Source organism: Solanum dulcamara, chromosome 10 (assembly GCF_947179165.1).
Source record: "Solanum dulcamara chromosome 10, daSolDulc1.2, whole genome shotgun sequence".
In the NCBI taxonomy this organism is placed as follows: Eukaryota; Viridiplantae; Streptophyta; class Magnoliopsida; order Solanales; family Solanaceae; genus Solanum; species Solanum dulcamara.
This window is the reverse complement of record NC_077246.1, coordinates 66,103,565-66,125,512: the sequence shown is the minus strand read 5'-3', so window position 1 is coordinate 66,125,512 and position 21,948 is coordinate 66,103,565. Positions and strand designations below refer to the sequence as shown.

Genomic DNA, 21,948 nt, shown 5'->3' with positions numbered 1-21,948 from the left:
CTATGGTTTTGACTAGAGGCATGCTTAGACGATATTATGGTGTAGTTCGATTGGACGTTTATAGAGTTGATCTTCCTTAGTCCCATTCCCTTGTGATGATTACTTCCGCTTATCTTTATCATGTTCTTTACCTTATGTATGCGATATATGCTAAGATGGCTTATGGTTGGGGTCCCTCATATCCCGATCATGTTGTCGTGGCTTGGACCTAATTTGGGTCGTGACAGCCCACTTGTATTATTTGTCATTTATGTTATGTTAAACCTTTCGCTGAGATTTCGGATGTGTGATTGGACCAAGTGGTTCACTTGGAGACCAGTAATGGTCTTAGAATGCCGGTCACATCTAGGGTACCCTCATAGGGCGTGCCAATATGTGCTTACTATGTTGAGTTTAGTTGTGTATGATCTACTTACTGGCTAGCAGCATGATCCTACCAGTACACTATTGATTTTGTATACCGATACTACACTTTCTCTGTCTTGGTTGACTACAGGGAATATTCAACCGACTGTGGAGAGACCTCTCTTAGAGGAGTGACAATTGTTCGAGTTCAAGGGTGAGTTGTTCTTTCATCCTTTCGTGTACTCTCTTTACTTCTAGTCCTTCTTACGGGACTTAGATGTCTAACACTGGTTTACTCTTAATGGCTTTATTTGGGATTGCATTCCCTTTTTCCTAGACTTGATGACTTGTTTAGAGTTTTTATACGATTGACTTTCAGTTCCTAGGTATCTCATCATGTTTTGAGTTGTTGACTGAACTTTACTGAGTTTATAGGAACTCAGCCTTATTTTACTTAAATTAAGCTAATGTTGTATCTTTACATTTCTTGTATCTCGAATTATGTGATAGTTGGGTTCTATTAATAGTTCTCCCACTAGAGGATTAGTATGGGTGCCAGTCACGTTGGGTCAGGATCATGACATTTAGAAGCCATTGTTGGCTCTTAAGTGAACCACTTGTCTTGATCACACATTTACTTATTCAGCAGAACACTTAGTTTAAGAGAAAAACAAATTTTAGTGGGCTAACTTAATTAACAATCTCAATCATTCTAATCAGAAACATAGTTTGAAAGAAAACTAATCAAGAGTTAAAGATATCAAAACAAATCCATCACTATCTAGTCTATGAAGCTTCTATATCTACTATCTAGATGGTGACAATGACAGGTTTATGACTACATCAAAAGAACTACTCATAAGATATAGAAAGAAAAAAAAAAATATGATTCCTTCGAAAGCAAGGAGGTCTCACCACTATCAAGAAAGAAATAGATCTTCAACAAAGCGTCCATTGATGAACTCTAATACATATTCTTTTATCAAAAATTGATCCAAGGCCAAATAGATGTCAGTACGTGGAATATATGAGTATGTAATATAGTAGAATGAAACAACAATACATCAAAGGTACTCAAGATAGAATGAAACTCACCCAACTCAATATGATATGTAAGTATAAAATATAATAATGCTTTAAGAAGGACTCCTTAATATGTAACTTGTTCAAAATATGTTATATACTTTCATGCACAATTTGAGAGTCTCTCATAACCGACAACAATACCACCACCTATAAGTAGGTGTTGTACAACGAAACGACATCATTGCTGTATCCTTCCAATATTTGCCAAGGTAAAGGAAGAATCTACCAATCTTGGATCCACAATCAATCAAGTCCTATCTTGTCAGGACAATAAAAAGGGAAACATCTAACTTTTGACAATTCAATTTTCTCCTACATTATCTATGTAGTTATTGAGTTTTACTCTCACTCAATTCGGTGTTCAATACTACTCCCATAACTCAATATGCTTTTGCAACTTCAACCAATCAGTTTAGTCAATACTTTTGACTAGTCTCATTGGACTCTCATCAAAACTCAATCTCATCTCAATCATTATGCTCTTTCAAATTAATTCAATTAAATCCACTCATTTAGATTAAATACACAACTCTTTTTAAATCTCTTTAAGACATGCAATCTCGACTCAAAATAATGTATAGTAAAATCTGGATCAAAACAGTTATAATCTTAAAGACTCTTTCAATTCAACTCGGGCACGGCTCATGCTCAAATCATCAAGTTCTTTCATAAAAATATATTTTCGAAATCAATCACAACTTACTAAGACTCTGTCTCAAAATCATCATTTATACTCAAAATATTCATGTTCAAAATAATGAAAACTTTCAAAGACTCCTCAGACTCAACTCATGTGAAAACTCAAACTATTGTAAAATCAATGCTCAAAATCAAATATAATCATCAATCAGGGTTCATGTGAATAAAGACATGAACATGCATCCAAATTAAATACTCAACCCATGAACAACATCAAAACGTATTTAAATAAGTACAAGAAACTCAATAAGACAATAGATGACTCAAGAATTCAATCTAAGGAACTTGAAAACTCCAACTCAACTCAACTCGAATCAATAAATTTGAAAGGGCATGCGGAGGAACCTAGTCCAAAGTTTTGTTAGCCTTACATACCTGAAAGAAATAGATTCTTGAAGAACTTTAAAGAACTCGACGAATGCTCTTGGAACCCTAGCCTTTTCTCCTCTCTTTAGCCCTATGTCTCTAGTTATAATGCGTAAAAAGGGACTTAGGAATGTTTAGAAATCCTAATTAGGTCAAAAACAACTTATATTAGTCAAGGGTTAAGTATAGGAGGGGTAGAAAAAATATCAGAACGCCCCTCACTGAAACTAAAAACTTATAAAAAATTTACACATAATTTATGAAGAAAGAGGTAAATCGCATTTAACGAATATGTTTTATGTATAAGGGATAAAATGAACTATGCTAGGGCAGGCCCGCGACGCGGACCTGATCCGCACATTTCTGAAATTGTAAATTTTGCCCCAAGAAATTATTTTTTGATACGGTTGGCCTAAACTTCAATCAAGACCACTTTCCCACATGACTTTCCCCCTGATCGATATTCCGGCCTTGGATTAATCGAAAAAGTTAAGAATGGTGCGTTGTGCGAGTGTTCTTTTGTCTAGGGGTATTTTGGTAATTTTATCGGATGTAATAGAATGAGTTAGTCATATATGATATCATATTAGCTTATGATTTATACCATATAGATATCATAAAAGTCTACAAAAAAATTTAAAGAATGAACCAGCTCTTTGTGATACCCTATTTGTATGTGATTCATATCATGTGAATATGATAGAGGACTGAACTCTTTTTTTAAAAATTAAATTAGTTATCTATGATATCTTATCAGTATATGATATATCATGTATACAATCATTCTGTCCTATGAGCGAGTATATGATTTATACCATGTCGAAATTATTGAGGATTGAGTTCTTAAAGGATTTAATTGATTCTGTATGATACTCTTTCAATTGTGACATACTATTTGCATATCATAGAGGACTAGGGAGTGTTTTCATTTGAGTGAATGAACCGGTCCTCTATAATATAATGTTAATATATGATATATACCATGTGAGTATCATAGCATACTGCAACAATATACTTCACAATTGATATATTATTTTGATAAATGATATGCTAGAATACGTTGTTTTCTGGATAAAGAAAATAAAAATAAATAAAAAAATTTACTATATGAGTTATCTTTTTCTAATGATATAGAAAGAAAAAAAAGGATTAAAAGAAGAAATAAAAAAAGTGTGTAAAATTCGATTATGGAGAAAAAGTGAATTAGAAAAGGATTAAAAAAGAAGAAAATAGAGAAAATAAGTATTAATGTGTAGTTTATTCAATAAATCTATAGTATATCAATTAAATAAATAAATAAAGTGAACAACTTTTTTTATTATATAAAAAAGAACAATAAATAAAAGATAAAAAAATTCTCGGGTATTTAAACATGCTTTGTGGCTTTATAGGAGTTATTTGTTATACTTATTTGAGTTGGTTATCTAGGGGTTTAGTGGTTAGCAATATCTTTACTCGCAGTGGTTTCTATGGGTCTAGAATTAAATTCTATACTTCGGTCATAATAGGATTAGTCCAGGGATCAACGCTAAGCCAATTCCTATTTGTCTTAGCGATAGACAAATTAATGCAACATATTCAAGGAAAGGTGTCGTGGTATGTGTTATTTACAAATAATATAATATTGATCGATGAGTTGAGCGGTACAGTTAATGATAAGCCGAAAGTTTGAAGACACACTTTATAATCTAAAGGTTCATATTAAGCTGGACCAACACAATTACTGGGAGTACAAGTTTAGTGATTTAAAGCATGGAATAGAGGTGAAAGTGAAGATCGATAAACGAGTCATACCCATGAAAGAAAGTTTCAAGTATCTTGGTTCTATAATCTAATTAAGAAAATGAAAAGATGACGATGAGCACATACATCATATTGGAGCAGGGTGAGCGGAATGGAGGCTCACCTCCAAGGTACTATGTGATAAGAATTTGTCGCCAAAGCTTTATAGAATGATGGTTAGGCCTACTTTATTGTATGAGGCAAATTATTGGTAAGCCAAGAACGCACACATTAAGAATATGAAGGACGCGGAGATAAGGATGCTCATATGAATGTGTAGTCATACTAGGAGAAATAAGATTAGAAACGAGGTTATACAGGACAAGGTGCTAGTAAATTTGTGGTGGAAAATATAGTGAAAGGGAGACTGAGATGATCCGTGTATATAACGAAGAGGTTTGTGAATGCACCAGTGAAGAGGTGTGAGTAAGGGTGTTAAGTGGGCCGGGCCAAGTCAGACCAATACCCTTACTGGGCCGATCCGGTCAGGTCTCTACAATGGAAACAATGTTAAAAACATGGCCTATGACCCATTAAGGGTATAGTGGTCGGGCTTAATGGGTCGGGCCGAGCCCGTTGGGCTTGATTATTTTTTTTGCGGTGTTTATTGTATTCGAAAATTTGAGTCAATCATCAACATAGTGTATCATTAGCTATTTAATTTAGAAGTAATTATAACAATTTATATACTCACAATATACTATCTATTATAGTGATATACTTAATTATATATTTTGTATATACTTATAATCTGTATCTAATATAGTAACATTAGACTATATATTATAGTGATATAATTAATTATATATTATATATATACTTAAAAAGTATACCAAATATACTCATAATATACTATCTATTATGGTGATATACTTAGTTATATATATTTTATATATATACCTAAAATGTATATCTAATATACTCACAATATACTATCTATTATAATAATATACTCACTATATACTCACTATATACTATCTATTATAATTATATACTTACATTATACTATATATATGTATTATATATATCAAGTATACTAACATTATACTATCTATTATAGTGATATACTTATATTATATATACTTACAATGTATATCTCATATACTAACAATATACTATCTATTATAATGATATATTTATGTTATATATTATATATACCTACAATTTATATCTAATATACTCACAATATACTATCTATTATATTTATATACTTATGTTATATATTATATATACCTACAATGTATATCTAATATACTCACAACATACTATCTATTTTAATAATGTACTCACTATATACTCACAATATACTATTTATTATAATTATATACTTACATTATACTATATATACGTACTATGTATATCATGTATACTAATATTATACTATCTATTATAGTGATATACTTACATTATATATACTTACAATGTATATCTAATATACTCACACTATGCTATCTATTACTTATATTATATATTATATATACTTACAATATATACTTAGCATACTCACAATATACTATCTATTACTTACATTATATATTATATATACTTACAATGTATAACAAATATACTTATAATATACTATTTATTATAATAATATTTTTTCAAGTATTGAAATCTTATAGTGACTACATATTTAATTTTCTTTAGATGACTGTGTAAAGTAAAAATAATTATTTAATTGAATCACACAAAAATTTGTAGGGAAAAATTTAACTTTATTAATATATTGATAAAATTCAAAACATACAAGTTACAAACTTATAATTAGTTGTATATAATAAATTGTAACTTCTACATATTTTGAATAATTTTCTCCAATTCATCTGTATTAACATTAATAGAAATTGACTCATAATTTTCAAAATCAACAAATCCGTGATTTGGACTAGCTTGTGTCGAAGGATCTCCAATTGACATTATTTCTTCAAGTTCTTCCTCTTCTTCCGTATCTTTTGCTCTTTCTTTATTCTTACTCTATGATCTAATCCAATCTCTGAAACAAACTAAAACATTCATGACATTGCTCCCCAAAGAGTGTTGATTGTCTCCGATCTGCTGCCTTTCTTGACTAAATGCGCTCTCTGATGTAACAGTTGATATTGGAACATTTACAACGTCCCTAGCGATGGTTGATAATACTAGATATTATTTTTGATTGTTCTTCCACCATTCCAATGTAGTGACACTATTTTCATCATAGATCTCTGGAGTCTGTCTCAAATAATAATTAAGCTTATCCCGATTTATGCTCCGTTGTGATGTTATTCTATTCCAGATAGATAAATTAGAAAAACCATGGGCAGTTATACCACGTGCCTATCTTTTAAAAAATGATGGCTTGTCAAAAGGAAGAGATAGATGAACAGTATATTAGGGGTAGCATTATCAAGTAAATCGATATAACAATTATATAATATTTGAATATAATCATTTGTATCACTCATCGCCTTAACCATACTAGGATCTTCATCTTTTTCAATTTCTATAGAAGTATATATATGGCGAACAGGTTTAGACATAGTATTAAATTTCATATACGAATTTAACATAACACCAATTAAATAAATAGGAGGAATAGGAAAAAATATTTTTTAAATTTTTCTATCATTTCAGCAACCGCATTTTTGTAATCAACTTTCTTTTTATATTCCATAAGCAATATAGAAATTACGATTAAATAAGTTAAAATGTTAGAAACAGTAGGATAATAAGCATCGAAAATTCAAGAGTAGCCAAATAATTTTTTTCTAAAAACACAACATCATTAATTTTAGTCCAATTAGATTCTTCCAACATGACTTCGGGAAACTTTTATGCATATTGATTAAAATTTGTAGTTATAAGGGTTTTATAAATATTACAAGTCTTTAAAAAATTATAAGTCGAATTCCACCTAGTCTCAATTTCTTCGGACATTAATCTAGGTCTAAGATTATTTTTCTCGCATTTTCTTTTAAATTCTTTAAGTTTAGCTTTTCTATTATTTCCTTGAATAAAACCAACTGCATGTCTAATTTTTTCAATTGTTGGCTCAAAAAAATAAAGTTCATCTTTTACAATTAAATTATATATATGACAAAAACATCTAATATGAAAAATATCATTTAAAAGGGGGGAAAGCTCAGTTTTCAAAGAATTAATAGCAGCGATGTTGTTAGACGCATTATCAAAAGAAATACATAAAACTTTGTGTTTAAGACCATAATATTTCGCAACCATTGATATAGAATCAGAAATAAATTGTGCATTATGCCTTCGGTCTTCATCATATTGAAATGCTAAAATATATTTTTGCATAATAAAATTACTATCTATCCAATGAAAAGTAACAGTTAAATAATCATTTTTATTTATAGCACGACCAAGATCAGAATTAATTGAAACTTTACATGAAAGATTTGTTAATAACTAACATAAATAATATGCATATTGTCCATGAAGTCTAAAAATATCTGATCTAAAAGTACTTCTAGGAATACTGTTAAACATGGATTATAAATTGATTGTATATAATGAATAAAAGCATCAGAAGAAGCAAATGAAAAAGGTAGACAACCCACAACTATTATTTTCTCTATCTCTTCACGGTCCCTCATTTTAGTATACATCTCCATTAATTTTCCGGTGTGTGGGTTTATTCTACCTTGCACTGGCCTAGTAGCACCCCCTATTCGTTCTTTCCAATCAGGATGCTCATTGCCTAGATGTCTAGTCAATTGACCTGTTTAACCTCTATTACCCTTGGTCTTATGCTCAAATTTTTTTTGACATTCTTTACATTGAACTTTAGTTGTTCCGGCTATGCATTCAAAATAATGTCATACTAAACTATTTTTTTCCTTCTTTTACAGGTCGTGGAGGAAGATTAACAGTTCTAGATTGAGCATTACCTAAATCTATATTAGGACTAGTTGGTGTAACATCCATATCATCATTATCATCTTGTTCTATTTCTACTTCAAATTCATTTGGTCTTCTATACCGTAAGTTTTTTTATATTCATTTTCATTCATATCATGTGCGCCTATACCTATTTTTCCAAATTTACTAAATGGTGCTTCGGGCATACGAGAATAATTTCTACTTGTACTGCCTCTATCGGAAACACTTCTTTTCTTACTACCACTACCTCCGTCGGGACACAAATTTTTAACACTTTTACCTATATTTTTTAATCTATCCATTATGCAAATTAAACTAATAAAAATTATAAACACAAAAATTAAATGTTTAAATATACTTGAATTAATTTACTAAATAAAAGCAAGAGAATAAATAATTATACCAAATTGCCGGAATCAAACAAAAAATCGTAAAAATTGATGAAATGTTGAACACTTGAAAGTTGAAAACTTCCACTTGATGTTGTTAATTGCAAAAAATAATAAAAGATTGATATCACTTTAAAAGAGAATTGAGAAATTGAGAGAGAATTAGATGATTCTTGGTGGGAAAAAGTGATTAAATGTTGTATGTATTTATAGATTTTTTTTTGTTTTTTTTTAAAAATAGGCATATTTTCAGATTTGGCTGTTGGGCCAATGGTTATATAGGTATTGGGCTGAATGACTCTTTTTGAAAATCTGGCCCAAAAATATTTCTAAAAATTTTTTTTACGTTACCAGGCCTGTCCTGGACCGATGGACCGGTGAGCAGGTACCAGTCCCTTATCGGGCCGGTCTTACCGGTCCAAGGCCAAAAATAGAGCGGACCGGCCCAAATTTTTGTTGTGTTGGACCGGTATCCGGTCTGGTCTCCCAACCGACCCATTTATCAGGCTTAGGTGTGAGAGGCTGACTATAGAAGGTTTTAGAAGACGTAGAGATAGGCCGCTCGGGAGCCAAAACAAACATGCTTGCTACCTACTAATTACTAGAGCTTCAACTAGGAAGAAGAACTAGGTGGAGGTAATCAGATAAGAGTTGACACATCTTCAACTTACTTGACATAACTCCAGTTATACGGGAAAGTATGGAGACTGAGAATATTGATAGAAGGGTAAAAGGTAGAAAAAATATTGTCATACTTTTATGTGGAAGAGATAGGATCAGTCTCCTCGTAAGATTTATTGCATGAAATATATCATGCATTCTCTACTCTCACTTCATTGTAAGAGAGACACAATTATACTTCTACTATATATGGATGGCATAATAATTACAGGAGTAAATCTCAAAGATTATTGCATTACATTTATTCTTAGGTATTAAGGTTAGATACTTTTCAGGTAGGATTCATTTGAGTCAGAGTGAATGTGCTACTAAACCACTCAAGAAAATGTATATCCTTAATCAGTGAGTATGCCTTTTTCTTAGAAACATAACTTACAAGAGGCTTCTTGAATTCCATTAATTAATACATCCTTGCATAGAATCATTGTGGGAAGTCTTCAGAGACTCACTAGACGAAGAGTCTACTCTACAATACTTGAATTCAAGATGAAGCAAATGAAGACTGAATTTTTCAAACCAAGCTTTAGGTGTGTGCACTACATCAAAAATGATCTTTAGCGGCAATATCTTAATTGCCGCTAAATATATTTTTTTAGCGGAAATTAGCTTTTTTGTAAATGTTCCTAAAGACTATAGAAATATTAGATCAACGACAATTAGCTAATGATAGTAAAGATTTGAGCACTCTTTGTTAATGTGCATATTTATTAGCGCTAAAGCTATTTTTGTTGTAGTGTTGTTTGAGGAAATACAGTGCCTTCCTTAGTAAACAAACATAATTTGGATAACTAGGATCAATAAAACCTTGTGGTTGACTCATGTAAACTTCCTATATTGAAGGTATCTATGCATAAATGCATGTGACATGTAACTTCCTAATTAATTATTTCAAACTAATAACTACAAAATAACACTACCCTTATAGTTGTGGCTTTGATAGCAAGGTTGAATGACTCTTTAAAATCAACTCCTTCAAGCTTTGAGAAGCCTATAGCAACTAGTTTTGCTTTGTATTTGTCTATATATAGTTCCATATTCTGTTAGTTTTGACTTGAACACTCATTTTAAGCCTTTTCATGTAGTCTTAGGTATCCAAGTGTATGTCTTGTTCTTATGTAGATCGTTAATCTCTTCTTGCATTGTTGCAAACCAGTGTAGAGTTCTAATTGCCTCATTTTTACTACTTTTGTCAATGTATGTTCCTCTTTTACTTGCAAAGAAAGAGATTTAAGTTGGCGGTACTAACTTTGATTTGTATCTTGTTACCAATTACCATGTGATGACCTTGTGATCCATTACAACAAAAACAACTTTTTAGCGATAATAAATATGCACATTAACAAAGAGTGGTAAAGCCTTTACCGACATTAGTCAATTGTTATTAAATTCAATGTCGCTATAGGCCTTTAGTTAGGGACATTTACAAAGAGTGTTAAAATATAATTATAACACCCCCAAGATATTTTTAAGCTAAGATCAAGCCATCCTTCATATGTGTATGCGATTTTACCGGATGATTCATAATTGTGTAGATGCATGGAGGTTAATTATTTAGTATGAGAATAGATTTGGAGATGAATTAAGGTCATAGAAATCCTCTAGCACAAAGTCGAGTTGAAAACTTCCTTAGCAATTGAGTTTTGGTAAAATATTTTACTTAGGTTAACTCCAAATGATTATATCTCCTATAATATTAAGTGTTAGGTGTCCCATGAACTATTAAATTAAATATTTATGTGTCCTCTTTCCAACACCATCAAGTTTTCTTTCATTGGAGTTTGGAGTAGAAAGTTATGATTGTTTTACTGAAGCATGTACGGACAGAACAATTCGATTAGCTTACTAGCCAATTTGGCGACTCGCCGAATAGTTCGGCGAGAACCAGACTAAGCTCGCCGAATGGACCAAAAAACCTTCACAAATTGTTATTTTAGGTGATCTAAGGCACGCTTTTGTCGACTCGTCGAATAGTTAGGCGAGGAGACCTCTAGCTCGCCGATTTGGCCGACGAAACTCACTAAAAGGTCTTTTTTAAAAAAAACAAATTGGTTTTCTTACGTTCCCAAAAGGGTATTCTTGACCTTTTACCCTCAATTAACATCCCTAAGCCTATATTATAGCCTTATTACCTCCCTATTCATTCCAAACTCTCAGACAAATCAAACTCACACGTTCTAAGTTATTTCAAGAGGAGAAAAGGCTAGGGTTCCAAGAACATTCGTCGAGTTCTTCAAAATTCTTCAAGAATCTAATTCTTCCAGGTATGTAAGGCTATCTATAAAGTAGATTGAGTCCATCCACGTGCCCTACATCTTTATTGATTCGAGTTGATTTGAGTTTCGAGTTTCCATGAGTTGAGTTCTTGAGTTATTTATAATTTATATTGAGTTTTGTGTATAAATTCCATGTGTGTTCTTGTATATATTTTTATATTCCTTGATTAGTTTCTTGAATTGAGTCTTGTTAAAAGTATGAATTCATGTTTGCATTTACATGAACCCTAATTGAGATTTTTATTTCTTTATGTTAAGCATTGATGGAGTTTTTAAAGAATAATTTGTGAATATTTTTACATTAATTATTTTATGCACTATTTGGAGTTTAAAGAGTGAATATTTTCATCTTTGATTTAGAAAGATTTTAAGCATGAGTTGAGTTTGAAAAGTCTCTTAATTATTACTATGAGTATGGATTTGAGAAATCTTTTAATTATTATTTTAAGCATGAGTATTTTGAGTATAAACGAGTTGAGTATTATTACATTAAACATCTATTTTGTGATTGAGTTGAAGAGTTAAACTATGTTTTTAAATGCATTCCTTGAGTTGAGATTATATTGGTTTTAAAGAAAAGAGATGAGTCGAGACGAGTTGAGTTTTGAGCTAAGTCCAAAAGAGACTAAATGATATATTTTGAGTATTTTCTCACTTGACGTATATGAGAATAATACAATATTTTGGGAGTAGTATTGAGCACCGATATGGGGTGAGCCCATAAACTACGAAGCCAGCGTAGGATAGGATCGTGACCGTTAATACGGGCGACTCCAAACTAGTCCCAAAATGATGGACTTTGAAAAATTTTGCATCTAGAGATGAGTTTGCATCCCTTACCTTGGCAAAGTATTGGACGGGTGTGGCAACGACAGCAATTCGTTTTATCATCACTAGCTCATAAGTGGTGGTTGTCGGTTAGAGAAACTCCCCAAAAAGTAAAGTATGATATTTTTATATATTGAGTTACATTTACTTATTCATATCTTTTAAAGCAGTGTTTTACACATATTGCATGCTTTATTGAGTTGAACTATTTTCATAGTCGATTCCTATGAGATGAGTTGAGTTGAGCATCTTTGAGTAAGTTTTCTTTCAGCTATTTTACATACCTTACATTCCATGACATAATTTTGCGCTGCATCGTTTTATGATGCATACACAAGTGATAGAGATCCTCAATAGGCGCATCGTTGAAGATCAACTTTCTACTGGTGAGGCCTCTTAGCATTAAGAGGATCTCTTGAGTCTTTATCTTTCAGTCTTTATTTACCAGTGAGATAGCCATGGATTGTCCCAGTACCCATTTCAGAGTTAGTTTTAGAGGCTTGATAGACTAGTCACAGATAGAGTTTATTCAATTATTTTTCAGAGTTCATGTTTTTAAAACATTGAGTTATATTCTATATATATTTGAGTATTGAGATTTATTTCAAGAAGTTAAGTTTGCATGTACTATTTGTGCCCATCTGAAATCATTTTCATGAGTTAATTCTTCCGCTGAGTGAGTTAGCCAGACCAAGTGGTTTGCTTGGGACCAACAATGGTTTCTGAGTGCTGGCCACGCCTAGGGTACCCTCTCGAGGCGTGACAGTAATTGTCACTAATAATTACCTCTAAATAAACATAATTATTGGCAATTAAGCTATTGTCGTTAATTAATCGCCGCTAAAGATATCTTTTGATGTATTGTGAGATTAAGATATTTTTGTAGTTGTAAATTAATTCATTAAGGATAAAAGAGTAATTTTAAAATTAAATTATTTCTAATTATAGTAAGATGACATTCATTTTTGGACGGATTAAAAAAAAGTGTCACATAAAATGAAACGGTGGGAGTACTAATTTATACACAATAAATGAAGATTGGATTGTGGAATTACCTCCTTAAAACAAATCTTAAAATGTCTACTTTTTGAAGAATTCTTGAGCAGATTTAGATTTTTTAATTAGACAAGCCACCATTAATCATAGATGTTAGGTCTAGCATTTATCGTGTACAATTAACTCAAAACATCCATATGCCCTTCCAAGGATGATGGAGTTAGCCCATCAAAAGGACTAAATATGGTAAAATTGCTTTTGATAAAATTTATTGAGTACAAGTAAACTCACTTCTCACTTGCCCAAATCACTCTATTATCAGTTATGAGGCATCAATAGCAATTGCAGGAAAGAGTACCTGTCACACCCAATTTTCGAGCGGGTCGAAATAGTTCACAACATTAAAAATGGTTATGTCTCTGATTTTTGAAATTGTTTGTTTAGAGTCGCCACCTAATTTTAAGGAAAATATTAGGAAAACCATTGTAAATGTAAACTCTGTTTTGATTTGGGATATGTATGCATCTCCTTCTCGTTGGGGTATGTATGCATCTCCTCTTCACATATCTGCATCATCTCATCCTCGCCTCCCTCATTTTCTCCATCAAAGAGGTCACTCATGTCTAGTATTAGCAATAATTACTTTATTTGTAGCCACAATAAAAAAGAAATGAATAAGATAATAGGCAAGTGTAGATATATAAATATGTAATATGTTGTAAATGTAATTTGGGTGAAATCTCTAATAAGATTAAGGATGTCAAAAATCATTGAGTTTTAAAATATTAAACTACTCCAAATATATATACAAACAAAAATATTTAAAAGTCGACAGGAAATAAAATTATCTACGTTCTTATTTTCTTCGGATCAACACCGGCTCATTAATCGGAAGACAAAATATATAAAGTTTTTGTCATTTTTCTGCTCGGTTCAACTTTCATCATTTCCGAAGGGCCTAATTACCCCTACCCCTCTTAAGTTTATTTATTATTATAATCCTAAAGCGATCTAAAAGAAATAATAAAAACTAACACCTTAAAAGGTGTCTAACGTCCCCACTTAATATCCAAGAGGCATTGGATGTACTATTTAAGATAGGTTTTAGACCGAAGGAAATATAGGCATCCTAATTAGACACATCGTCAAACAAAACAGATAGGACAAGCAATTAGCACATAAAATCTCAAGTAAGCCTCTAAATTAATTAATTAACATGCTTGAAAACACAGATAAGTTGTGAAGGTTATTATGATCATGTGTGTGCGTACAAATTTGAATAATATGACGGACAAACTTAATTACTAAGGTGATTTTGATAAAAGAAGCATGCTTGATAATTTAATTATTAACTAATAATATTTTATAAAACCCTATTAACATGACTTTAGTTGAGAGCATGCTGAAAATTTATTGAACACTATAGATGTGATCTTCTAAATGTTGATATGCTGAAATTTATTAAAATATAGACATGATTTTTTTAAAAATAAAATAACATGAGAAATACTTATTAGAACCCTATGGGCATGACTTCTACATATGATGTTATGAAAAAATATATTTATGAAGGCCTAATATCTATTTAATTGGCATGCTAGAATTATAATACCTATAAACATAATTATTATACGATAAAATATGCGGGAAATGTTGTTAGATCTCATGGACCCAATAGACTCAAAATATTCTCACCGACATGGTTTTCTATATGCTTGAAATAATATTAAACCCTATAATCGATACCTAGATGATTAGTATATTGAAATTTATTTTAAATATTATTTATAGACATGGTGTCTAAATGAAATGATATGTTGAAAATTGATTAAAATTTGTAACCATGGTTTTAAAATAAAATAACATGACAAATATTTATCAAATCCTATAGACATGGTCTCTATATATAAACTATGATAAACATTTGCTACTATTCTAGAGGCTTGGTTTTAATATAAGGTGCTAAAATATTTATTAAGAATCTAGAGGTATGATTTTTTATTAATAAATATTATACTAAAAAATATTTTATAACGGCCTATAGACATGAATTCTACATAACAGATAAATTATTTAATTAATGCATGATTTATAAAGCTTGACCACATTCTTCATTAAACATGATTTCTATATGGTTAAAAATCTTATGGCCATGGTTTTCAAATAAAGTATGTATTATTAAATTCTATAGATATAGTTTCTATATGAGTCAATATGATGAAAATATTTGTAATCTTATAAGCATAATTTAATTTCTACAAAAATACTAAAGATATTCATTAAGTGCTAAAGACATGATTTATGTATATTTCTTACAATAGAAATCTTGGTTTTATATGCTTGCAATATTATTCAATTCTATAAACATAGTTCATAATGTTATAAAAAATATAATGATTTATGTATATTTCTTACGATGGAAATCTTGGTTTTATATGCTTGCAATATTATTCAATTCTATAAACATAGTTCATAATGTTATAAAAATATTTATTAGCAAATATATAGGTATTGCATCTATTAAAGTAGCCTATTAAACTTATTAAATCTTAAACATGGTTTCTATACAAATTAACATGCTAAAGTCATGTAGATATAGTTTCAATTAATATGCTGAAAATATTAAGCTTAAACCGTGACATATGATTTAATTAACATGCTGGAAATTATCTATCAAAAGCGTTTTGTACATGATATGTAATAATAGAATGGTTGATAGTTTGAATAAAATATACAAGAGTTGGGCATGTTGTTTAATATATATAAATATATGAAAATATTAAAATTGATAAACTAATTAAAGTATAGGGCTTATCAATATTTATTTGTGCGGTAAACGTATTTCATTTAAAATTAAAATCTGAAAGTCAACAAAATAATTAAAATAACTAATTTCTTTTGGTATATTTGTTTAGCGCACGCAACCACATAAAATTTGTGTCAAAGTAAAAAAAAAAAATTGCAAGTAGCACGTAGATTCCCCCCCCCCCTTTAGACAGTCCCCAAATATATATTATTATGCAGAGTGGGGTTTACAAGATTATTACAAACTAAAATAAAAGATAAGTGAGTAATACATAATATGTAAACGAAATACTACATGTTAACATTTCGTTCGCAAATCTTCGTGTTTTGAACTTTGAAGTTCAAGCCCTGCTAAATCATAAAGAAAACACAACCAATATACAAATATATATAGAGGTATATCATGATTATATAATTTTGCTACAACAAAGCAAGCAAATAGAACAAGAACACATTTCAAAATAATAAACCAATATATATCAAAGAAATGGGAACTAACCTAGATACTTCATGTATTTATTTTGACAAAATATAATATGTAAGAACCTAAAGTAAAGACAGTACAATAAAATAGGAAAAGAAAGTACTAACCGGTTCATATGAGTTTTATGTCAATGAAAAGCGGTAGCAATATTCGAGATCCAAACAAGTTGAAGTAGCAAAGAGGCAAAAGAAAGAACTTAAAAGCAATTAAGTATTTTGTTAAAGGCTTCTCTAAGTTGTAGTGTTCTTTTTGTTTTGTTTTGTTTTTTTATGTTCTTGTATCTTTTTTTTGTTTGTTTTTGTCTTTTTTGCTTTTGTGTATCTGTTCTCTCTGTCTGTTGTCCTTCTTTTCTTCCCTTAAATGAAGAATGAAGATGTGAGTTCTTCATTTATAATGAAGAAAGGTATTCAAGAAAATCAACAAAAGTAATTTTACTATTCTTAGTCAAGATTTTTTCAAATAATTCAAACAAAAGAGCAAACATTTCAAAAGGGGTACAAAATTTCAATAAAGTCAAACAAAATTTTCAACAACAAATCAATTAAGATTTCAACAATGAAATCTATCAAAATTCAAACAACCAAATCAATTTAGTCAGATATATTCAAAACAAATGGTGAAAAAGTCAGAAAGAACAACTCCATTTGTCAAAAGAAAATCTCAAATATCATGCCAAGAGGGACCTACTATCATTAATTGTACATAAATTATTACTTTAATTTACAAATCAACTTGTTTCATAATTAGGCTAAATATACAAGAAAAGAACACATACTACACAACACGTAAATATCGATCATTTATTCATAGCTAACTGAAATATCAACAATGAAGTAATATAGACACAATAATACTCGTATACTTCAAAGGCCGACTAAGCAAGTTAATAACAAACATTACATTCACATACACAGAAAGAAGGAGGGGACAAGCATGGTTTTTTTTTATTTTATTATTATTATAAAGTAGCATGAGTGCTAACTTTATCTAAAGTGGTGGAGCGCTAACTTTATTTTTAAATTTCAACTATACTTGTCCATAATCAAATATAAGATTATAAACATTGACAGAAAACAACAACACAAATACGTATAATAATCTTCATTTCTAAGAAACAAATAAACATTAAAACAAATGATCTACATTTTACGTATAATTAAAATATAAGCTTATGAATATGAATAAGAACAAAAACAAGAGCAAAACAACATAGTATGCTTTGAAATCTTAATCGATTATTAATGAGCAAAAAATCTTTGAATTTCAAGTTTAATAAATCATTTGAAGTAGACAATCAACCCAATATTTGTTTTGAAAACAAAATCTGTAAATGGAGTCTAACATGAGAATACAAAATATAATCAAACCAACATATACACAACAATCATATGAAATTTAGATTTGCAAGAAACATAACATATATATCTATATACACATATAATGAAGGAAAAAAATTTAAATGCAACCATACCAACATATACACAATAATCATATAAAATTTAGATTTGCAAGAAACACAATATATATATAAATCTGTATACGTATATAATAAAATAAAAGTAAAATGAAATCATACCAACATATACACAACAATCATATGAAATTTAGATTTGCAAGAACACAATATATATATAAATCTATATACGTATATAATAAAATAAAACTAAAATGAAATCATACCAAGACGGATCTATGAAGATCCGTTTTCGATTTATCGTTTTGTTCGTTTAGCAACGACGCTCGAAGAGATCGTCGTCACTGGTTGGAGGCCGCCGTCGTCACTGCCGCTGTGCGCCGTCGGAGGAGCGAGGAAGGAGCAGCAGTTGCAGCTGCTGCGTTCGTGCTGCTCGCTGGAGGTGTTGCTGGAGAAGCCGCTGCTGTTCGCCGTCGGTGGCTCGCCGTTGCAGCTGCTGGTCGCTGGGAAGTTGCTGCGCGTTGACGGAGGAGCTGCTGGTTCGCAGCTTACCATCGATGGCTGCTGCTGTTGCAGCGATGGAGAAGCTTGGCTGCGCATAGTGTTGTTGCAGTTGACTGCTGCGCGTCACTGCAGCTTAACGTCGCGGCGTGTCGTCGGCTGCTGCGGTGTGTTCTCCGGCGGCGGCGCGGTGGTGAGAGGGCTGCTGGACAGCGAGATGGAGTAAGAGGGAAAAGAGAAGAGGGAGGTGGCGGCTTGTTGTCTTCTCTTCTCTTTGGAGTAGATGAAGAGTGGAGAGAGAGAGGGAGAGCCGTCGGTGGCGCCTATGTGGTGGAGAAGACAATTCTTGTTGTTGTCTTCTTCTCCTTTTGAGAAGATGATGAATAGAAAGAGAGAGTTAGGTGAAGAGGTAGAGAGAGAATTAGGTGAAAGAGATAGAGAGAGAATAAGATAGTTTTAGGGTTTTGGGGTGTGAAAAAGGATAAGAACGAATGAGAGCCGTCCGATCAAAATACAATCTATGGTTGAGATTATAATTTGATATAAAAATAGATTACATTAAAATTTGATTAGGAAATAATTATAAGTAATTGTAAAAATAAAATGTCATCTAATTAATTATCAAATACATGTTGAATAAGTAAAATCATAAATTTATAAAATTATAATATTATATATGTAAAGTAAATATGCATGTACATACAATATAAATATTTGCGTATATACATATAAAATGTCACATGTATATAATACATACTAAAATAGATATGTTAACATAAACAAGTAAAAATATATAATAAACTTAAATAATAACCCATTTTTATATACATATGTACATAAGATCTATTAAAATAGATGTAATACGTATATATTAATATGAATGAGTAAATAACAAAATAGACTTAGTAAGTAATATATTTTTTATATAAAGAAAATACTCATGTGTATATATATATATATATATATATATATATATATATATATATATATATATATATATATATATATATATATAATGCATCGTATGCATACTAGAATAGATATGACATACCTATTAACTAAAATTCACAATAAACTTAATTAATTAAAAAAAATACTTTATATGCATATGCATATAAGTCGTATTAAAGTAGGTATGCAATATGCACAAATTAATATGAATAAGTAAATTGATAAAATATACTTAATTAAGTAATATTTATACAAAGAAAATACACACACACGTATAATATATACTAAATAATGCGAAGAAAAAAAATAATAATATTTGAATGTACAAAGCTTGTTATTTTCATAAACAAAAAAAATGATGTTAATAATATTAACAAATAAAAAATATTATAAGCTATGAAACCTAAAATATATGATTTTTTATTACTATTATTATTATTATTATTATTTTTGGTAAAAACTAAAAATAATTAACTTTATACATATATATATAATTCAAGAAAATAATTTTTTTAAAAATGCCTATCTATTAAGATAGTGATTCAAAAATAATTATAGGTCGGCCAAAATTGGGTGTCAACAGTACCTAGATCAAATCCCCGTAAATTTGGCAGTAAACTTATCTTTAGCACTTTAACTATACGAATGTTTAAATACCTCATTAACATCTTTCAAGTGAATTAAATATCCCAAAATTCCCATATATTTACATATAATTTTTTACATTTATTGAACATTGGAAATACATCCCTAGAAGGAGAGGAACATAGGTAATATATTCTTCAAACATAATATTATTTATTTATATATATATATATATATATATATATATATATATATATATATATATATATGTTGCATATATTTAAATATGGCTATGAGCCATTGAATAGCATCGATATTCTATTACTTAAGAAGGTGACCCTCTATATCTTTTGTCACATGAAGGGCAAAACCCAAGAGAACGAGAGGCTCTGGTATGTCTTCAGTTTTCTTCTCATACACAAATGTACATGTAGTCCATTGATGGTCACATGATGTGATAATAGTGAAGGAATTGTACAACTCTAACAAGTCTCCACCAATCACTTTCCAAGTGATTGTTTTAGTTTGAGGATCAACGGCTTCAATCACTTGCTTTGAAACCTTGTCTTTTCCGTCTACAATCAATAAAGTCAAAAATATAAGAGATGATAATAGGCTACTTCAGTTTGAACATTCACAATCACATAATATTCAATTGGAAATGGAATTTCTCAGTACCATCAAACACTCCTAAAAGTTAAAGAATTGATTCATATGTAGAGAGAGGTAAAATGTGTATATATTACCGTCATTATAGTTCCAGTTAACAACTGAGCCAACTTTTACAGATTCACCTTCATGAATCTCAAATTTTTGGATCTTGTCAGGGCTTATGTTGGATATATGATGAGTTTTGGTGTGAAAAATATCATGAACCAAGTGTCCTCCGCACTTCACCTCTACTGAAGCGATCAACTTGCCTTTCACACCCATATATATATATATATATATATATGTATATATTAGGTATAGCAAAATGTTTTGAAAAGAAAGTGGTGATAAAATGGTTACAGATGATAGTCTTTATATAGATTACAATTAGCTGTACCAAAAATTATTATAAATATCATAAAACATGATCCACGACATGTCGTGTTAGGTTGTTAGCCCATTACTGAGATAACGACAAAAAGGGTATTTTATTCGGTAATAGATTTAAAATAGTCTCATGAAAATGAAAAAAAAAAAGAGATGGTATTTTTAGGTGTTTTACCACGCGTTTAAATAAGTCAAAATTGCTTATAAGTCACATTTACCAGCTTATAAATTTAGTCAATAACCTCTAATTAATATTACGAATTGCCAATTATGACTTATTGTTGGTTTTCTCTTTTTACTTCCGCATTTAACCTGTTAATTGAACTAAGCATTGTGTATCGCCTATGAGGATTGGATAGACGCCATCACAGCTTAAAATTTTTGAACCATGCATGACAGAGAAATGTGTATTATCGATGTTATATTTCCAACCAACAATCGAATCAACATTTATAATTGCACCTTCATAAATTTCAAAATGTTGAACCATAGTAGGGCTTATATTGGAAAAATAACGAGTATTGAGGTAAAAAACGTCATGAACCACATGTCTCCAAACTTCACTTCTAATAAAACAATTAACGCCTTTTACAACCATATTTTCTTCTTCGAGTTTTGATAAGAAAGTGGTATTAAAATAGTTAGAAGTTGTAGTCTTCACTATAGATATCACCACCACCAAAAGATGTAGTGCAGCATATGAGGCTGCTCCTCCTTAACCAGAGGTTTCGAATTCGAGCATTAGGTATAAAAAATCCTTGGTACGTAGGAAGTGCTTCCCCCCGGATGGAGCCCTATGCAGTGCAAATCTGAATTAATCGGACTCCAATACGAATATCAAAC

At 30.5% G+C, this 21,948-nt stretch overlaps 1 protein-coding gene and 1 long non-coding RNA gene across 2 annotated transcripts; both read right to left on the bottom strand.

The window, feature by feature from the left end:
• Window positions 1-16,203: 16,203 nt before the first annotated feature.
• On the bottom strand, window positions 16,204-19,216 carry LOC129871053 (uncharacterized). Its single transcript, XR_008762174.1, has 2 exons — window positions 18,297-19,216; window positions 16,204-16,480 (listed from the first exon to the last, which is right to left on the bottom strand). It is a non-coding gene; the product is annotated as an uncharacterized LOC129871053 (long non-coding RNA).
• Window positions 19,217-20,158: 942 nt separating this feature from the next.
• LOC129870465 (kirola-like) lies at window positions 20,159-21,076 on the bottom strand. The gene is made up of 2 exons (XM_055945271.1): window positions 20,814-21,076; window positions 20,159-20,642 (listed from the first exon to the last, which is right to left on the bottom strand). The coding sequence occupies exons 1-2, from the start codon at window positions 20,998-21,000 to the stop codon at window positions 20,389-20,391; spliced, it is 441 nt and encodes a 146-aa protein (XP_055801246.1). The 5' UTR covers window positions 21,001-21,076; the 3' UTR covers window positions 20,159-20,388.
• Window positions 21,077-21,948: the final 872 nt, after the last annotated feature.

What these genes read in the sequence shown, in the direction of transcription:
- LOC129870465 (XM_055945271.1), bottom strand. Translation starts at nt 21,000, where the DNA reads ATGGGTGTGAAAGGCAAGTTGATCGCTTCAGTAGAGGTGAAGTGCGGA. An exon ending in TAACTGGAACTATAATGACG is followed by an intron (nt 20,643 to 20,813) that starts GTAATATATACA and finishes TATTGATTGTAG; the next exon opens with ACGGAAAAGACAAGGTTTCA.